Source organism: Aspergillus wentii, assembly GCF_001890725.1.
Source record: "Aspergillus wentii DTO 134E9 unplaced genomic scaffold ASPWEscaffold_1, whole genome shotgun sequence".
Classification (NCBI taxonomy): domain Eukaryota; kingdom Fungi; phylum Ascomycota; class Eurotiomycetes; order Eurotiales; family Aspergillaceae; genus Aspergillus; species Aspergillus wentii.
Genome location: NW_024467832.1, coordinates 1,185,673 through 1,203,944, shown reverse-complemented (window position 1 = coordinate 1,203,944; position 18,272 = coordinate 1,185,673). Strand labels below are relative to the sequence as shown.

Genomic DNA, 18,272 nt, shown 5'->3' with positions numbered 1-18,272 from the left:
TAACAATGGTATTCAGATTTCACGTTTGCATAATACTGTCATCGCAGCTTAAAAAAAAACAATGCGCAGGCCATCCGAGTTTGATACGATATAGGGGCTATAAAGATGCCCAAGTACGTCGATGCTGCTCTTTTGTACATGGCAGAGTAAGAGAAAGGGTATGTAAGGAAGAGATCAGCTTTAAGCATCCTCTCCTCCAGTGGTCACGGAGGCAGCTTCAGTGCTTCCCGACTCAGTTGCGGGTGCATCACCAGCAGCAGGGATGGATGAGTAGAACGGATTGCTTTCCTCGCCCGCGTCTAACTGCATGAGGAAGGTTTCCCAAAGTTCAATCAACTACAAGAGGATTAGATCGATTCAAAAGGGCAAACCGGGGTAGTATCGACTCACCTCTTTCTGAGCCTCGACAGCACTCTCCAAGAAGGTCTCAACACCGGACTTGAAATCTTCTACCTTCTCCCTTTCAAACCGCTGCAGCTCACTCCGCATCAACTTCCCCATGTCCTCAAACAACAGTTTCGTCTGGTGGACCTTTCTCTCGGCATCTGCAACATCGGCGTTGGCCTGGTTCAGGCGGTCTTGTTGGGTCTTTCCTTGTCGAAGAAGTTTCTCTTGGGTGTGTTTTCGCTTCTGCATATCTGACTCTGCTGCATGCCAGGTGTGGTAGGCCTTTTGACGTTGCGAGAAAGCCGTCTTAACACTTCCAATGAGACGAATATATTCGTCAATTGTGATTCCGAGTGTGAGAATATCATGCTGAGCCTGTCTTTCGTACAACTCTCTTATGCGTAATTGTAGGTCTGAAAGTCCATCCAAGGGGCTAGAGAGAGCCGGAGACAATTCGACAGCCGCCAATGCGTGGAGTGAGGCCGAAAAGTCACCAGCTGCATCTGCCAGACCCTTTCGCTGTGTAACCACAGTGTCAATGCCTTTCAGCAATGCTTTCAGTTGGTTCTCCAACGCATCCAGGTAAATTTTACGATCATGGAACCACTGTAGGCGTTATTATCAGGCGAGTTCATCGCAATATTCCCGATCAAAACTTACATCATCATGCTCTACAAACTTTCCTCCTCCACCAACGCTGATTCCAAATGAACTGAACATGCCCTTATTCTGACCGAGATCGGGCTCTCGGTTTTCCTTGTTCTTAACGTCGATGGTGAACGTTTCGCTCTCGAGGAAGATTTTGAGGTCTGCATCATGCTGAAGGATAGGGTGCGATGCAGTCTTGTTGAGCATACGCTCCAAAGCAGCTCTTCTAGACTCAACAAAGTTCGTATCGAATCGACCAACCGCCTGCTTCTCTGGGGGAGGGGGCACAACGACACCGGGATTGTTGCCGTGCAGCGAGTTGTAGAGCCATAAGAAATCACGGTATCGACGGGTGACGGCAAACTCGGGTTGTCGGTACGCCTTAGAACTTGTCTACAACCAACGTCAGCATAGTCCCATCGCGCCTGCGGATTTAAGGGTAGGAATGTCAATGTTACCTTGGTTCTAACTTGATAAACGATATGGCTGCTAGTCAAATCTCCTACCTTGTGGGGATCTCCCACAGTGATCTCGAAAGTTGGTTTCGCGGCCTGTTCAATACTGACGCTGGGCTGAGACTGTCGTTTCGTTCCCGCTGCGTCCGTCGGGGGTTGCACCGGTGGAGGTCCTCTGAACCCCGCACCATCCTCTTCTAGGTTCACTGAGTCCGCCAATGCAGCACCACTGGATGTTTGAGATGTAGACGACGTCGGACGGGCATTGCGCGCAGCGAATGGTTCCTTCTGGGGTGGTGCAGGTGCCTCCTCGCTAGGCGACAGACTACTCTCGACGGCGGTGCTCTCGCCAAGCGGACCGAGCGGATCAACGGTATCATCAACAGCCTCCAGCTTTGTTGCTTGTGCGTTAATTTTGCGGGTGCCTCGCGGGCCTCGACGTACTGGCGAACGAGGGGGGTTCGAGCTGGTTTGTGCGGGTTGTCCTGGGGCTGCGGGCAATGAGTTTTAGTTCGCCATGGGTCTTTCCAGGGAGATAGAAAGGAGACGTACTATTTTCATCATTGTCCTGCTTCGATGCGCTAAGGTTTGTAGATTGCGAGGGCACATCTGCAAAGTGAATTAGTGATACAATCCCAGACGCGCAGCGACATCATGATTGCCTGCTTACCGCCCCACGGGGAGTCCCCAGCGTCCAGATCCATGGTGATGTGTAAAAGTTCAACTGTGGTCGAGCAATGGGCTTCGAAGGAGATTAAAATCAATCAATAAGACTATGCAAAAGGTGTTGTTGATTCAGAGACGAGGGTTGATGGGTTCGCAGCAGTTGGAGAGTCGGGGAATCAGGGAGTGGACAGATGATCCGCACGCCGTCCGACCTTAACGGGCCGTCAACAGTAGCATTCCCCCCACCAAGATTGAGATGTGCAACTACTGACATGTCTACTGAATATCGAGAGATACAACAGAAAGTGCATAATTAAGCAATTTCATAGTTATGTTATTGTTATCAACCATCAAGTGACAGATATAGGCTAGTGAACCATCTATAAGCATGAGCAATCCACGCAGTAACGTGTATTTTCAATATCTCATCATCTTTATATACTAGCTTTTCGGAAATTCCTCGTCAGTCACATCATCAAACATCATATCTTCGTCGTTATAGTCAATAGACCATGGTTCAACACCACATCCGTGTCAACCCGTTTATTTAACCCATGGGAGTCCCAGCTTGTGCATCTCCACGGCAAGCTGGAACAAGTAATCTAAGCTCTCACAAAGAGTCTTCGCCTTTGTGACATTGTCACCCCAGACGTAGCTATTCCATTGGTTAGGCTACATATCAAAAAGATGAAGATGACCAGTACTCACATTCCATGTCTCTTCACCAAGACGGCATAGGTATCCGGGTGGTCCTCCATGGCTTTCTCCAAGCTTCCCGTCAGATCCTCTTCGAATGCAGTGTTATCAATAATAGGAATGCGGAGCGTATCGAAGAAGCCCATCTGGCCCTTGCCCTTGCCACGGGGAACAGCCTTGATTTGTTCAATGTTACTGATCTCAAAGTAACCGCCGGGGCCCTTTTCGCGCTCAACCAAGAGCGTCACCAGGACTGCCCACTGCGAGTGAGTGTGGATGCAGCAGCCAGCACCACGCTCAAACGCAGAAAGAAACAGAGGGGTACAGGCGGATGGGTTCAAGTCGAGGGGCTTGCGAATATATTTGCGGTCGGAGGGAGGGTACTTGGGGGTGGGGAAGTCAAGAACAAAGATGTTCTCAGGCTTCATCATCTCCTTTTGGACACCCGAAGGCGCAATGAAGATATGGTTGTCACGGCGAATGGAAGTCTTTGCATGGAATCTGATCAGCCAACAGTTCTTTTTCACAGCGAACGCATAGGACTTACACCACCACCAGTGCCTGTAACCCATCCCAAGTTGTAAAATCTGCGGCACAGATCAGGGATTTTGTTCGCAGGGTGCTCTGGGTCATCAGATTGGACCAGATGGTCATTGTTGGTGGGCTGGATTTCCTGCGACATGATGCGACAGTGAAAATCTAAAGGTGATGTGAAGGGGTGAGAAGACTAGGTAGAGCAAAATATGCCAGACAATGGAATGGATTGACTATGACAAGCCAAGCAATGAAATTGTCCAATGAATACGAGGAAAAGCAAAGAAAGCAAAGCACAACGAGGAAATTATTGAAAAGAATGGATACCGCGGCGGGGATCTGCTTCTGCTTAGGCGCGGGGGTTCCTGGCCAACATGAAGAAAAGAGCTCGCGCAATTTCGGGCGCATGGGTATTGTTAGCATTACCTCATCCTGAATTGGTCCTCAAACAATGATTTGATTCACATAAAAGAGCTATATGTGTCATGATAGGCATATTTAAAATTAAAATCTAGGTGCTTATTAAATCAAACAGCAATACGTGCAGTGAATAATCCATGGAATCGATCGCAGAACATTGGAGAAACACCGCTAGCCTCTTTGGGCCGGTGGAACTTTACCACAAGGAGCAGCGGCAGTGGAAGAGGCCACCTTGAACTTCCCAGCTTCAATTCATCTCCGCGCAGCCTTATATATCCGGCCCTTTCCTCACCCTTCTGCTTCCTCTTCTCTTGTGTCGTCAGCTTGCTGTGCGCATCTTGTATTTCCCTTCTTCCCTTTATCCCTCCACGGAGGCTCAATTGATTGACTGTCTACTTTCTTGTTTGTTTATCTGGCCTGAGCGCTGCTGTTCATCATGCGTTTCAACACGGCGTTCACCTCGGCCCTTGTCTCTTCGGCCACTTTGATGGGATATGCCCATGCTGAGGAGACCGAAAAGGCGCCTGAATCTGTTTCCGTCGCTGAGAAGCCCACTTTCACTGTACGTTGTTGCCCTGACCTCGGTTGTTTACTGTATCTATATAGCTATCACTGCGCGTCATATCCGCATCTGCTAACTATCATTTCCAGCCTACCACCCTCAAGGCTCCTTTCCTCGAGCAGTTTACCGATGACTGGGAGTCTAGATGGACCCCTTCCCACGCTAAGAAGGAGGACTCCAAGTCGGAGGAGGACTGGGCCTACGTCGGTGAATGGGCCGTCGAAGAGGCCACTGTTCTCAATGGCATGGAGGGCGACAAGGGTCTCGTTGTGAAGAACCCTGCTGCTCACCACGCTATCTCGGCCAAGTTCCCCAAGAAGATTGACAACAAGGGCAAGACTTTGGTTGTTCAGTATGAGGTCAAGCCCCAGAGTAAGTTTCTTGCTGCCACAGCATGGTTTTCTACGCAGTGTGCTAACCATTCTTTCGAATAGACTCCCTCGTTTGTGGTGGTGCCTACATGAAGATCCTTCAGGAGAACAAGAAGCTCCACGCTGAAGAGTTCTCCAACACCTCTCCCTATGTCATCATGTTTGGTCCCGACAAGTGCGGTGCTACCAACAAGGTATGATTTGCGCCCACAGTCACTGCAAAAGAGCATAATGGCTTACTTTCATCTAGGTTCACTTCATCTTCCGCCACAAGAACCCCAAGACCGGCGAGTACGAGGAGAAGCACCTCAAGGCGCCTCCCGCTGCCCGTACCTCCAAGCTCACCTCCGTTTACACCCTGATCGTCAGACCCGACCAGACCTTCCAGATTCAGATTGATGGCGAAGCTGTCAAGAACGGTACCCTCCTTGAGGATTTCAGCCCCCCTGTCAACCCCGAGAAGGAAATCGATGACCCCAAAGACAAGAAGCCCGCCGACTGGGTCGATGAGTCTAAGATCCCCGACCCTAAGGCCACCAAGCCCGAGGACTGGGATGAGGAAGCTCCCTTCGAGATTGTCGACGAGGAGGCTACCAAGCCCGAGGACTGGCTCGAGGAGGAACCCACCAGCATTCCCGACCCTGAGGCCGAGAAGCCCGAGGATTGGGATGACGAGGAGGACGGTGACTGGGTCCCCCCTACTGTCCCCAACCCCCAGTGCAGTGAGGTCTCCGGATGTGGCCCCTGGTCTCCTCCCTTGAAGAAGAACCCTGCCTACAAGGGCAAGTGGTCCGCCCCTCTGATCGACAACCCTGCCTACAAGGGTCCTTGGGCCCCCCGCAAGATTGCCAACCCTGGCTACTTCGAGGACAAGACTCCCGCCAACTTCGAGCCCATGGGCGGCGTAAGACTCCCTGATCCCCCAAACTTAAAGTTGCCTCAAATGACTAACCTGTACATAGATTGGTTTCGAGATCTGGACCATGCAGAATGACATCCTGTTCAACAACATCTACATTGGTCACTCCGAGGAGGACGCTGAGAAGCTCCGCAAGGAGACCTTCGACGTCAAGCACCCCGTTGAAGTCGCCGAGGAGGAGGCTTCCAAGCCTAAGCCCGAAGAGAAGGCTGCCGCTCCCAGCGTCAGCTTCCAGGAAGACCCCGTCACTTTCGTCCGTGAGAAGGTTGACTACTTCATCGGCCTCGCCAAGGAGGACCCCGTTCACGCCGTGAAGCAGGTTCCCGAGGTCGCTGGTGGCCTGGGCGCCCTTCTCTTGACCATGATTCTCATCATCGTGGGTGCCGTTGGAGCCAGCAGCCCGGCCCCCGCTCCCGCCGCCAAGAAGGGCAAGGAGGCTGCCAGTGCCGCCAAGGAGAAGGCTGGAGAGGCCGTCAGCTCCGCCGCGGACACAGGCAAGGGTGGCGCTACCAAGCGTAACACGCGATCGTCTGCCGAGTAAAGGCGATCCATAACTGTTGGGAAAAAAAAAGGAAATAAAAAGAAAAAGGACAAAAAAAAGATACAAGAGCAAACCTGTTACAGCGTTCAATCAATGTTGATTTTCATCATTTTAGCCTTGGTGCAAGATTAGTAGGAAGGGTCCATTAAGGCGGAGGAATGTTATCCATGATGAGATATGAGGATCGTGGGGATACCAATCAGTGGAGGTTCATCCCAGTGGGCTTGTAAAATAATCAACCTCGAGTGATCCTGATTTTTATGCGGTTCGATTATAAGCGATAGTTCTTTATTGTACTGTCATTCTGTTGCTAGCCATTGAGCTGGAATGTAGTCGTATCATGTAACCTATTGAACCAAATACGGTTGTCTCATTCAAATCGAGATATGATGAATCCAAAGTAGACAGCCAGGGAGCCACCATCTTATCTCTATACTCACTCTCGATGCCCGTGATTGGCTCCTGTCGCCGACAGACTGGCTATGCTATCGGCTGCGGTTGTCTTCGGCGCTGTTATCCCGCGGGTCGGGATGCCCTTCTACTTTAGTTGGGGAGATCCTCCGCCCATTCATTCCTACTCCGCTTTCTCCTCCCCCTTCCTACATCATCCCAACTCATTTATTATCTTCATCTTGTCTTCCTCTACTTATTGACCTGGTGTCATTCACAATTACTTCTGCTACCCATTTTCTTTATCCCCTCCCTATTCACCATGTCCGCCAGTCGGTCTCTTGCCCGTTCTCTCCCCGCTCTCCGCGCTGCTTCTCCCCGCACGACGGTGACCAGAGCTTCTTCCGCCAGGACAACAGCAGCTTCAGCTTTAAGATCCCTTTCGACATCCTCCAAGTCCTCTTCTAAGTCAGTGTTAGCTTCTCGCAAAGCTATTTCATCTTCATCGCCATCATTTGTGGCCACTCGCAACTTGCACGCCACTGCTCAACAGTTCGCCCCCGCAACCACTACCGCGGCTACTACCGCCACCGAATACCCGATCACTCACGACCAAATCACCAACCCTATCGATACCACCAATTTCCTCGACAATGAATTTGTCTCTTCTAAGGCTACCACTTGGATTGACCTGCATGATCCGGCCACCAACAACCTCATCACCAGAGTGCCCCAGAGCACCGATGAGGAGCTACGAGCCGCCGTCGAGTCGGCCGAGAAGGCGTTCCCCGCCTGGCGAGCAACCAGCATCATGGCCAAACAGCAGATTATCTTCAAGTTCGTGAGCCTTATCCGGGAGCACTGGGATCGTCTGGCTTCGTCCATCACTCTTGAGCAGGGCAAGACCTTTGCCGATGCGAAGGGTGATGTTCTCCGTGGCCTGCAGGTCGCCGAAACCGCTTGTGGAATCACCACCCAGATCACCGGTGAGGTCCTCGAAGTTGCCAAGGATATGGAAACCAGGAGCTACCGGGAACCATTGGGTGTTGTTGCATCCATTTGCCCCTTCAGTAAGTCTACATCGATTTCCCCGTGGGGTTACCCCCGATCTAGCGGTGTGTTACCGAACCTTTCCGAGACTAACCGCTTGATGTAGACTTCCCCGCCATGATTCCCCTTTGGTCTATTCCTGTCGCCACTGTCACCGGAAACTGCCTGGTCCTCAAGCCTTCGGAACGGGACCCAGGAGCCGCTATGATCCTGGCGGAGCTTGCCAAAGAGGCTGGATTCCCCCCTGGTGTTATCAACATTGTCCATGGATCTGCAAAGACTGTTGACTTCATCCTTGACGAGCCTGCCATCAAGGCTATCAGCTTTGTCGGCAGCAACCGTGCAGGTGAATACATCTACACTCGCGGTTCTGCCAATGGCAAGCGTGTTCAGGCCAACCTAGGCGCAAAGAACCACGCCGCTGTCCTTCCAGACTGCAACAAGAACCAAGCTCTTAACGCCATTGTTGGAGCGGCCTTTGGTGCTGCTGGACAGCGCTGCATGGCATTGAGCACTGCTGTCATGGTTGGTGAGACAGAGGAATGGTTGCCCGAGATGGCAGAGCGAGCTAAGGCACTAAATGTCAATGGTGGATTCGAAGAGGGGGCGGACCTTGGCCCCGTCATTAGCCCTGAGAGCAAGAAGCGGATCGAAGATCTGATTGCCAGCGCTGAAGAAGAGGGTGCCACAATTCTCTTGGATGGAAGAGGATACAAGCCTGAGAAGTACCCCAACGGCAACTTTGTGAGTTGGTCCTTAGTTCATGTCCTCATGGATATTCATTTCTAACATGCATTTCTTCTCTTATCTAGGTCGGTCCCACTATTATCACCAATGTTACCCCGGAAATGAAATGCTACAAGGAAGAAATCTTTGGTCCAGTGCTTGTCTGCCTTTCAGTTCCCACGCTGGATGATGCCATCAGCCTGATCAACAAGAATGAATACGGTAACGGCGCAGCCATTTTCACTCGTTCTGGCCCGACGGCCTCCAAGTTCCAGAAGGACATTGAAGCTGGTCAGCTCGGTATCAACGTGCCCATCCCCGTTCCCTTGCCCATGTTCTCCTTCACTGGAAACAAGAAGAGTATTGCCGGTGGTGGTGCCAACACTTTCTACGGAAAGCCTGGTATGCAATTCTACACTCAGCAGAAGACCGTCACAAGCTTGTGGCGGAGTGAGGATGCCGTCAGCAACAAGGCCAGCGTCGTTATGCCGACACACTCGTGAAAATAAAAATAATGATGGATAGTTTATATGCAGTTCGTTCCATAATATAATTTGCTGTTTCCTTGTGGATATCACCGATTGTATTGTTTGACCCACAACGTATATACTTCGCGGAGTTTAAACCTCTTCCGGCAAGTTATTGTCGATCCATTTTGTTTCTGGAATGGATGTCTTCGAAAAGAAGCATCTTTGGGAACACCACGCGGCCTGGGGATAAATGGTTATCCCCCAAATTCCACTTTTAATATACTGCTGCAGAACGCCTCGCAATCTGATACTCTAGAGGCCTTTGGTGACCGGTCTATATGATGTACGCACGTACGAAAAGAATCTTGTCCAGGGGAAGAACCCACCACGACCATCATCTCTGCCAATGTGCCTAGTTACAGCTTTGATAAAATGCATATTCTTCTCCGTTTTAGATCCGAATCCACGCGTTAAACTGGTCCACTTCCAGTGCTCTTTATCTCGACCGATATCTTGCGACCGCTGATGAGATTTAAATACAGCCATGGACGATCACGATCATCGCATTTGTCCATCACCATCATCTTCACGTTCGTTACCATTATAGTATTGTGAGATCCAGAGTCTCAAAATGCGCATTTCTCTCATTTCTTTAGCAGCCTCTTTGGTGGCGCCGGCTTTGGCCCTCTCAGCCAGCCGTTGCACGCCAGAGACATTCACTCCTTACCTGACATCCAATGCTTCCTTGGTCTATGCCGTGCCATATAGCCCCAATGACACATTTGTTGGTCCCATGAGTAACTATAGTGGGTTACCTGAATATTGCGCCGTCTACGTCAACATTTCCTCGTCCAGCTCCTCTTCTTACGAGTTCGGCCTCTGGCTGCCAACTACGACATGGAACAAGCGCTACATCGCCTACGGAAATGGTGGCTTCACTGGACAGATTGCCTTTGACGATATGGCACCTGGTCTCTTCTATGGATTTGCGACAGTCTCGACCAACACGGGACACAACTCGACGGTTCATGAAGCTGGTGATGCCCAGTGGGCTCTCAATGCCCCTGAAGTCCGAACCGATTGGGGCTGGCGTGCTCTCCATGGCAGTGTCGCCATGGGGAAGATACTGACCGAAGCTTTCTACAGCGAGGATATCAAGTACTCTTACTACTCGGGCTGTTCCACTGGAGGTCGCCAGGGATTGAAGTCTCTCCAGATGTTCCCCGAGGACTTTGACGGTGTTCTGGCTGGTGCTTGTGCCTGGTGGACAAGCCACATGCAGAACTGGGATTTGAAGGTGGCCACCTACAATCTGCCCAACAACGCCAGTCACCACATCACTGAGGAACTGATGGACGTGCTGGGAGCTGAGGTTCTCCGCCAGTGTGATGCCGTAGACGGCCTGAAGGACAACATTATCACGAATGGATATGCCTGCGATTTCCGTCCCGAAACCCTACTGTGCGACAGCCCAACAGCCAACACTAGCACTTGCTTCAACGCCGACCAGATCGATACCGTGAAAAAGATTTACGGTGGCTGGATAGATGTCAATCAGACCTTTGTTTTCCCTTCCATCGCATATGGAGCCGAGTCTCAGTTGGCCCAGATGATCATGACCGACGACGACGAGCAGGACTCCCCCAGTGGCATCGCCTACCCCCGCGACTTCATCTACAACGACCCCGACTGGCCCTGGCAGAACCTGGATCTGGAGACTATCCAGCTATCCGATAAGCTCGACCCGGGCAATGCTACCGCCGATGACTTCGACCTCCGTCCCTTCATGAAGCGCGGTGGCAAACTCATTCACTACCATGGCTTCGCGGACGGCGAAATCCCCACTAGTTCCAGTATCTACTTCTACAACCAAGTTTTGAAGACCTTGAAGCCTCTCGGCGTTGATCTGGACCAGTTCTACCGCTTCTACCTGATTCCCGGTATGGAGCACTGTCTTGACTCGGTGCACGATGCTCCCTGGTACATTGCTTCCGCCAACCAGCCCAGTGGCCTCACTGCGACCAACACTTGGAGTGTTCCTGGCTTCAAGGACCGCAAGCACGATGCGCTCATGGCCCTGATGTCCTGGGTGGAGAATGGCACATCGCCCACGGAGCTGATTGCCACCAAGTTTGTTGACGATAACCCTACTCTGGGTGTTCAAGCTCAGCGTCCTCTGTGCCCTTATCCCCAGGAGGCCAAGTATACTGGTGGTGACTGGAACACTACTAGTGCTTTTACTTGTACCAAAACCTAGGGATAAATATTCGAGAAGTATTTAAACTTCTTTCATATATTTGTCTTTCGGGTTCCTGTATACTAAACCTTATTCTTCACTTGTTCATCTTGTCTTTGAAGCCTTTGAAGCTTTTGAAACTTTTGTATACACGTTGTATTCCATCCTGGGATGTTTGCATAGGTCTATTTATTTATATCCAACATGGGAAAATGTCAATTCGATGCTTTCTATCAATTTGTCGCTTTTTACAATCATATAAATAAAAAGGAAAATACTGGAAGCTTTTAAGAGCATCGCCAGTTTCAAGAGACAAAGCGTGGTGACCGAGTGAGGTCTCTATGCCTTGATGAATTCATACACCAACCGTCCCAGTTCATATTTGCCATCCTTAGCAACCGCAACTCGGCGGACGTAGTAACGTTTTCCGTCGATGACTTCAAAGCCCCAGATCTGTGTACATAGACATTAGCATTCGCATGAACGGAAGGAGAAATTAAATGAAAAATTACCTGTTCTGCGGTCCAGCCGTATCCAGAATCCGTGTTCTGCACGAAGCTCTGCAGCCAGAGGCCCTCGCCTTCGCCATGCTCCTCACCCAGCTCCTCAACGACATATCCCTCGGATGCAGATCCATCAGGAAGGACCTCACCTCGCAAGAATTTCCTAACCTTCTCATCGTCGATCTTGGTGTTGAGTTCGATGTCAGGTCGGACCTTGCCGTCCTCGCCCTTGGAGCCACGGAGCAACCGCGACTGGCCCTGGACGGTACCAAAGATGTGATCCGAGTGCTCCCGTTTTTCCCGGTCGGTGATGCGCTTCTCGGATGTTCCTTTGATACCACCCGTGACCACCTGGTCGATGTCGATGTTGACAACCTTGTTGTTTTCGGGGTTGGCGTACTGGTTGATTTTCATGGTGACGGTTGCATATGAGAGAGCTTTCCGGGTCACCCAGCCCATACCTTGCTATAAAGAATGAATACGTTAGTGGGTGTTCCTGGATAAGATTGTTTAAGTCAAGAATAACATACCAAAGTCAGGATTGCATCAGGCGGCGTGGAGATGGTTTTGTTCTAAAGCACGTAAATTAGTCAAATCTAGACTATTGTATAGGGAAAATAAAAAGATCCATGTTTTAATAGGACTTAGGGGTTGTGTACGCACCATAACCCATTCTCCGTTGAGGTTCTTGATGGTGACGTCTGCGGGGGCAGCCATGATGGACAGTAGATAAACTTGATAAGAAGAGAAGATTTAGAGATGAGAGTTTAGAAGAGGATGAGATGCTCAATAGAAGAGCGAAAGAGGACAACAGGACAAGTTTAAGTATGAAAGGGCGGGGAGTCGCAGGAGAGAAGCCAGAATCACGTTCACTTCTATTGCATGTGTCGCTGCTTCTGTCCACCCCACCTTGTCCCGTTTGGGGCACTTTTGCCCTGCCGAGGCTGTGACACATACACATGGACGACGATGATGTTGTTTCTGGATGCTTCATCCTGCAGTAGTGATGTTGCACAGGATGGCTTTTGTTGAATTACATTTCCATCCTCTCTCCATTGCTGCAATACCACTGGATTATCCAAGTCATAACACTGCTTCTACGGAGTACCTTGCTTTCAAAATGGAGAGAACCCCAACAATCCAGATATGACATATCGATCGACCATATCAAATATCGGTGAGATCCCGTCATCGTCATTCGAATGGATCGACTAAATCCTTGCTTGGTAGATGGTGTGTTTATTGGCTGGGAATGCATATGATCTCTCCATCCTGCATCCCAATATCAACAACAGACGAGACTAGCTCAGTGACGAGCGGTTACCTCAAATCGCAGTAACTATTTGAACTTGGAATCCTTGCTCAGTAAAGGTACTGCTAATGTCGATTCAGCACCAGATTCCTCTGATCATTTTGTTTCTTTGAGATTGGAAATGTTGGTGGGATTTGGTGGAGTAGGTGGTAGCTATATATCACAAACCTACGACCGAGGTTTCCTATACAAGAATAAATGACAATATATCCCCATACTTAGAATCGATTCAAGCAATTTTCAAACAGAAATCAAACGAAACCAGCGTAGAATCCGTTTCTTGAGTGGAATTGAAGATCAAACAAACCCCTTTCACGTGCCGACGCGGCGGTCCACCCACACTATGTTGCTAACAAACACGCTCTCCATCACCCACTAATCCCCTCTTTTCTCTATCCAGTCCCCCGATAGCCAATGCCCTTTTGAGGAACAGAAATGGCATTTAATAAGAAATATGCCGGTCTTCCTGACTTGGTAAGTACGATTGTCGTCGTTCGTCATCGCCAATGCTGATTGTTTATTTCCCCCTCAGGATCCCGCCCCCGATATCTACGAGACCCCGGATCTGACCGACGAAGCATCAACTGTGCCGGTTAGTTTTGCTCATAGACCTAAAGACATGCAATCCCAAATCGATGTCTAATTTTGCGCAACATATCTACAGACAGCGACAGTCCGCACTGCCTCCGACGGGGATGAAGACGACGGCTCCAACTCCGACATTGACCGACAAGGTGTGAACGCAGATGAGGCCCGCGCCCACTTTATCGGAGCAACAGTGGATGCGCATGATGTCAATTTCTCTGATAGCATTGATATAAAGCGAAAAGCCTACCGAAGCAAGAGTCGTCGACGCCGGAGACGTGATGACGGCCTGGAGGTGGGAGACCTCAGCGATAGTGAGGACGAGAGCTTGGAGAGGAAGCTTGCCCGTCTCCGGAGGGAGGTAGAGGAGTTGAAAGATGAGCTGGCTACGCGGCAAGCTGGCCCAGAGGAGTTCAACGAAGCTCCCACGGAAGATAAACAGGCACTTGGTGATGGCGTGACGGAACTGAGTCGGGCGTTGGATAACCTCCATGCCTCGTCTCGAAGTACCCCGGGAGCGCATTCAGCGGCCGCAGCGTTGTCCCAAAAGCTTGCCTCGGACACAGCTGGTCAACCAGAGCGTCCGGATGGACCGAATGAGGTAAAAGCAGAGACGTCGCCTTCCTCCGGTGTCCTCGCCCACGCTGCTGCCTTTGACGGCCGGCTGGCACTCATCGAAGCCGCCATGGGCATGTCCAGCTCCTCTAATCCTTTCATCGCCGACGGAATCTCCGAACCAGCACTCCAGCCTGTGCTTCCCGCTCTGGATGATCTTACCTCCCGCCTCTCCACCCTCACCAACATCCTTGTCGGTCCGGCCCCCGCCTCCGCCGTCCCGACGATAGGTTCCGCTCCGCCCTCCACCACCGTCACGACTCCCAATCTCGAGGCTCTGTCTACCCGAGTCCGAAAGCTGACCACGGACACGGAAGCCCTCGCCTCCGCGCGTAAGCGTGCCGTTGACGCAGCCAAGGCTGCCCAAACCGCCCGCATTGCGTCCGCGGCCATCGAACCCACCTCCGACATGTCCGTGTCAGACTCGTCAGCGACAGAGGTAGACCCGGCCGCCACCCAGCGTGACGAACAGGCCACCAAAATCCAGGCCCTTTACGCTACACTCCCAACCATCCAATCCCTCCACCCGCTTCTCCCCAGCGTCCTTGAACGGCTGCGTTCGCTGCGCTCCATCCATGCCGGGGCCGCGCAAGCCTCTGAATCTCTTAACGAAATAGAAAAGCGCCAGGCCGAAATGAACAAGGAAATCGAGCAATGGCGTGAGGGACTGAAGGTCGTGGAGGAGAAGATGGGCCAGGGTGAAACGGCCATGAAGAGTAACATCGAACTGGTGGAACCATGGGTTCGGGATCTGGAACAGAGGCTGTCTAAATTGGAGACTACAGAGTAGTGGGTCCTGATATGGGGATGGGGAAGTTACATTTTTAACTTCTTTCTTTTTGCTGTTTTTAAGGTTGATCAAATACCCAGAAAGTTTCTTCTTGTTTTATATTTTGGCATGAAACATGTTCATTTGAGATGGGCATTTGGGTTGTATATCTTTTGTCCGAGGCGTAAATAAAACGCATTCGCAACGAGATAATATTCGCTAAACAAATCAACAAACATATTCTATATACTATACTGTAAATCAGGAGCAGACACTATTGAACATGTCGCAAGATTTTAATCTTCGGTTCCATCCTGATCTCGGCCCACCAGCCCCGAGTAACAGACCGACGAACAAATTCACGGCCCGACTCCCAGAGTCGAACACCCTCCTGGCCGAAGATACTATGCAGGACCTTCTTCTCGACCTGGCCTGTCGCATCGACACCCGGACGGAGGAACCTCAACCCCGCAAATCCATCAACTGCGTCAACCACCTCCCACTGATCGGGGTGACCCGATGCTGCGAGGACCTTCTTCTCCTCATCACCCGGTTCGACGAGAACGTAGTCGAACTGTTCCCAGAATGAAGCGGTGGACTTGGTGGCCTCGTCTTCCGTCTTGTCGTATTTCCAGATTGAGTGGCCGCTCTGAAGGGCCGGGATGGATCCGTCTGGTGAACCGGGGAGGTGGACCAGGGGTGATTCGGATGGAGGGAGTTGCAGGAATCGGGTCACGCCTGTTTGGCAGGCGAGGTTGTTTAGGTAGACGGAGATTTCGGGTTTAGAGTCGTGCGCGTGGCGGTGGAGGGCATGGAGGGCATGTGCGCCGGGGTAGTTGGCCGAGGAGGATGGGAGGAGGACGAAGGTAGAGAGAACGAAAGAGCCAAAAGTCGAGCCGATCATTAGGAGAGATAGAATGCGATAGATGAAAGACTTGGCCCGGTGCGTCCAGATATATGATGCCCCCAATGCAGAGACCGCGGTGAGAGGGGGCACTGTGTATACGATAAATCGCCATTCTTTGTGGGGCTGGATGCTGAAAAATGTGACGAATGCCAGCGATGGAATGAGGATATACGCAGCCGACCTGCGGGTTGCGGGCTGCACGAGAGCCATCGGTGCTCCGATCAAATAGGTGAGCGGATTGAGCAGCAGACGGGGGATGGCGTTCGAGAAATAAAAGTACCACGGGTGCGTGCCCCAAGCAGATGCATTGCCTGATATGACGTTGAATTTGAATGCAGTAAATTCAGGCCATAAGGGGAACTGCTGCCAGAAGAACGAGTCAACTCCAACGGTGAAGGCCAACCCGATCAGGAGTCCCAAGATGCCGGCCGGGATGATATCCTGTAGGATGGTAACGCGGCCAGCTAGAAGGAGAAAGATAGTATGGGTTGCCAGGAAAAGGGCTATCTCGGAGCGAAAGACGATGCCAGCGATAGTCAAGAGGTACAAGGCAAGTCGACACCTTTTCCTATACGCATCCGAGGCGACTTGTTCTGGAAGCAAGAATCGCATCGCCAGCATGGTGAGGCCAAAGGCAAACATGTTCGACAGCATCCTTGAGGCATAGTAGAGGACGTGGAATTGACTGGCCTGGAAGAGCAAGTACCAGACTGCCGTGGTGCGTCCGAAGGCTCGTTGAATGCCGGATGTATACGACAGCAAGGCCGAAGCGTTGAGCAAACCCAGGATCGCGCGTGCTATATAAACACATCCCCATATTGTCAGTGTACATGCGATTGATGAGTGCAAAAATGCGACAAAGGTTTCATACCCAAAAATTGTCTATCGATGCTCTCATTCAACCAGATAAACGGGCGCGACAGGCCGGAGAGAACGACAGCCCCAACAAAGGTCCTGGGCACGGCACCGGGGAATGAGAAATGGTCATAATTTTCCTGAAGATGGAGAGAATAGTTGCTGGATGGAATTCCATAGGACAGAATATCATGGATGGCCTGGACGTGAAAGGACTCCTCGACTTTGGTATAAGGAGCGGCGTAGAGGTGGAGGAGGATCAAGGCCGGAATGGCGACGAAGAGCAGCGAGACTAGCAGGAATTAATTAGCATGCAGATAATCAAACAGGGAGATCATATTTACCTGCGCCCATCGTATCATCGAGTCAAATTGCAAACTGGTTTCAAGTCGATCTCGCTGTCGCAGAGGAGAGACAAACAGCGTCGGTTTCCCCACAGCCAAACAAGCCAAACCGCCCAAAACCAGCCGCCATCTGGCAATACCATCACATCATCATACCTGCAATCACCTCCGAATCCCCTTCCCCTTCCACGCCAGCTGCAATTGTCCAGTCGCAATCATGTTCTTCGGTCTGGGGAAACTGGTCTACGGTACATATCTCTGCCTTTATCCTAGGTTGTTTAGGGATAGCTAATGTTGTCTCCCCAGTCATCGTGTTGATTATCAACGCCATCGCAGTCCTCTCCGAAGATCGTTTCCTGGCACGAGGTCCGTCCTTATAACCCTCTCCTACCTTTATATAAGGGTCTAGCTAAATCATCTAGTCGGATGGGGCCGTACACAGGTTGACACGGGGTTTGGTGCGACCCACGATAGCACCAGCGTCAAGGCCAAATTCGTCGATTTAATCGCCAGTGTCCGGACAGTGATGCGAAGTATGATCTCCTCTCTGGAATATCATCTTGCCGATAAGAAGAAACAAGCTAATCAGTCTATTCACATATTATAGTACCCCTGATCGTGATAAACACTATAGTCATCATCTACAAACTTATCCTCTGATACGATACACCGACTCGGTATTTTTTGTTATTTCAATGCATTTATAGCAGGAGTTTGGAGTACAGGGGCAAAATGGATCTATCGAATGAACATGCAGACAGGACGCATACGCCTCCAACCCTAACTGCAACTTTTGAGCTATGTTACCGGGCAGGGTCAAGAAACGGTATACCGAATCGATAACCAACATATATCGTCATTTGGCTATGGGACAATTCTAAGCCAATACGCGTGGACCCGGTATCGCATTCGTGTTAACCTCCATTTACTCGACTACGACATAGTTACAGGACGTGGGAAAGGGAAAGAGAGACAAAAACAACCGGAAAGGATCTCCTGTCTGTTTGCTCGTTGATGATCGTGCATGAGAAAATGGATCTCGCATCGAATCTTTACAGCCAAATACTGTATATATGTGCTTCTACGTACCGGGGTTTCAGCCTCGGCCGCTTCAATGAGAACAGCCTTGCTCAGCAAGCATGGCCTGAGCTCACCTCATAATCAACTTAAGGGCTGCAGTCAACCCGTCTGTATTCTGTGATGGTAGCTGCATCAAAGTCTTCAAATGACTTTGATCATCCATTATAATTCCACGAGTAGAACCAAAAATGACAAACTAGAAAACTGGCCAGCTTTTGCCATTGGCGATAC

General features: G+C 50.7%; 9 protein-coding genes across 9 annotated transcripts; 5 read left to right on the top strand and 4 right to left on the bottom strand.

Moving 5' to 3' along the window:
* Nucleotides 1–38: 38 nt before the first annotated feature.
* Nucleotides 39–2,293, bottom strand: ASPWEDRAFT_33849 (sorting nexin 1). The gene is made up of 6 exons (XM_040833878.1): nucleotides 2,161–2,293; nucleotides 2,043–2,099; nucleotides 1,494–1,981; nucleotides 1,048–1,428; nucleotides 391–993; nucleotides 39–336 (listed from the first exon to the last, which is right to left on the bottom strand). The coding sequence occupies exons 1-6, from the start codon at nucleotides 2,192–2,194 to the stop codon at nucleotides 181–183; spliced, it is 1,719 nt and encodes a 572-aa protein (XP_040694128.1). The 5' UTR covers nucleotides 2,195–2,293; the 3' UTR covers nucleotides 39–180.
* A 166-nt stretch (nucleotides 2,294–2,459) lies between these two features.
* On the bottom strand, nucleotides 2,460–3,903 carry mde1 (methylthioribulose 1-phosphate dehydratase MDE1). The gene is made up of 3 exons (XM_040831755.1): nucleotides 3,400–3,903; nucleotides 2,865–3,340; nucleotides 2,460–2,811 (listed from the first exon to the last, which is right to left on the bottom strand). The coding sequence occupies exons 1-3, from the start codon at nucleotides 3,532–3,534 to the stop codon at nucleotides 2,700–2,702; spliced, it is 723 nt and encodes a 240-aa protein (XP_040694127.1). The 5' UTR covers nucleotides 3,535–3,903; the 3' UTR covers nucleotides 2,460–2,699.
* A 108-nt stretch (nucleotides 3,904–4,011) lies between these two features.
* On the top strand, nucleotides 4,012–6,285 carry clxA (calnexin). Its single transcript, XM_040833877.1, has 5 exons — nucleotides 4,012–4,368; nucleotides 4,458–4,740; nucleotides 4,803–4,933; nucleotides 4,990–5,643; nucleotides 5,702–6,285. The coding sequence occupies exons 1-5, from the start codon at nucleotides 4,243–4,245 to the stop codon at nucleotides 6,197–6,199; spliced, it is 1,692 nt and encodes a 563-aa protein (XP_040694126.1). The 5' UTR covers nucleotides 4,012–4,242; the 3' UTR covers nucleotides 6,200–6,285.
* A 626-nt stretch (nucleotides 6,286–6,911) lies between these two features.
* On the top strand, nucleotides 6,912–8,868 carry ASPWEDRAFT_166516 (CoA-acylating methylmalonate-semialdehyde dehydrogenase; the record flags this gene model as incomplete). The annotated part of the gene is made up of 3 exons (XM_040830007.1): nucleotides 6,912–7,659; nucleotides 7,746–8,383; nucleotides 8,452–8,868. 3 exons carry the CDS (start codon nucleotides 6,912–6,914, stop codon nucleotides 8,866–8,868), a joined length of 1,803 nt encoding a protein of 600 aa, XP_040694125.1.
* A 598-nt stretch (nucleotides 8,869–9,466) lies between these two features.
* Nucleotides 9,467–11,092, top strand: ASPWEDRAFT_101835 (uncharacterized protein; the record flags this gene model as incomplete). Its single annotated transcript, XM_040827421.1, has 1 exon — nucleotides 9,467–11,092. The coding sequence occupies one exon, from the start codon at nucleotides 9,467–9,469 to the stop codon at nucleotides 11,090–11,092; it is 1,626 nt and encodes a 541-aa protein (XP_040694124.1).
* An 81-nt stretch (nucleotides 11,093–11,173) lies between these two features.
* ASPWEDRAFT_33843 (uncharacterized protein) lies at nucleotides 11,174–12,588 on the bottom strand. The gene is made up of 4 exons (XM_040833876.1): nucleotides 12,238–12,588; nucleotides 12,105–12,146; nucleotides 11,584–12,039; nucleotides 11,174–11,524 (listed from the first exon to the last, which is right to left on the bottom strand). The coding sequence occupies exons 1-4, from the start codon at nucleotides 12,289–12,291 to the stop codon at nucleotides 11,411–11,413; spliced, it is 666 nt and encodes a 221-aa protein (XP_040694123.1). The 5' UTR covers nucleotides 12,292–12,588; the 3' UTR covers nucleotides 11,174–11,410.
* A 733-nt stretch (nucleotides 12,589–13,321) lies between these two features.
* ASPWEDRAFT_100100 (dynactin subunit 2) lies at nucleotides 13,322–14,876 on the top strand (the record flags this gene model as incomplete). The annotated part of the gene is made up of 3 exons (XM_040827278.1): nucleotides 13,322–13,360; nucleotides 13,419–13,478; nucleotides 13,551–14,876. The coding sequence occupies 3 exons, from the start codon at nucleotides 13,322–13,324 to the stop codon at nucleotides 14,874–14,876; spliced, it is 1,425 nt and encodes a 474-aa protein (XP_040694122.1).
* A 253-nt stretch (nucleotides 14,877–15,129) lies between these two features.
* On the bottom strand, nucleotides 15,130–16,971 carry ASPWEDRAFT_166512 (dolichyl-P-Man:Man(7)GlcNAc(2)-PP-dolichol alpha-1,6-mannosyltransferase; the record flags this gene model as incomplete). The annotated part of the gene is made up of 3 exons (XM_040830006.1): nucleotides 15,130–16,559; nucleotides 16,634–16,909; nucleotides 16,962–16,971. The coding sequence occupies 3 exons, from the start codon at nucleotides 16,969–16,971 to the stop codon at nucleotides 15,130–15,132; spliced, it is 1,716 nt and encodes a 571-aa protein (XP_040694121.1).
* Nucleotides 16,972–17,178: 207 nt separating this feature from the next.
* On the top strand, nucleotides 17,179–17,621 carry ASPWEDRAFT_166511 (YOS1 family protein; the record flags this gene model as incomplete). The annotated part of the gene is made up of 4 exons (XM_040830005.1): nucleotides 17,179–17,209; nucleotides 17,268–17,327; nucleotides 17,384–17,494; nucleotides 17,569–17,621. The coding sequence occupies 4 exons, from the start codon at nucleotides 17,179–17,181 to the stop codon at nucleotides 17,619–17,621; spliced, it is 255 nt and encodes an 84-aa protein (XP_040694120.1).
* Nucleotides 17,622–18,272: the final 651 nt, after the last annotated feature.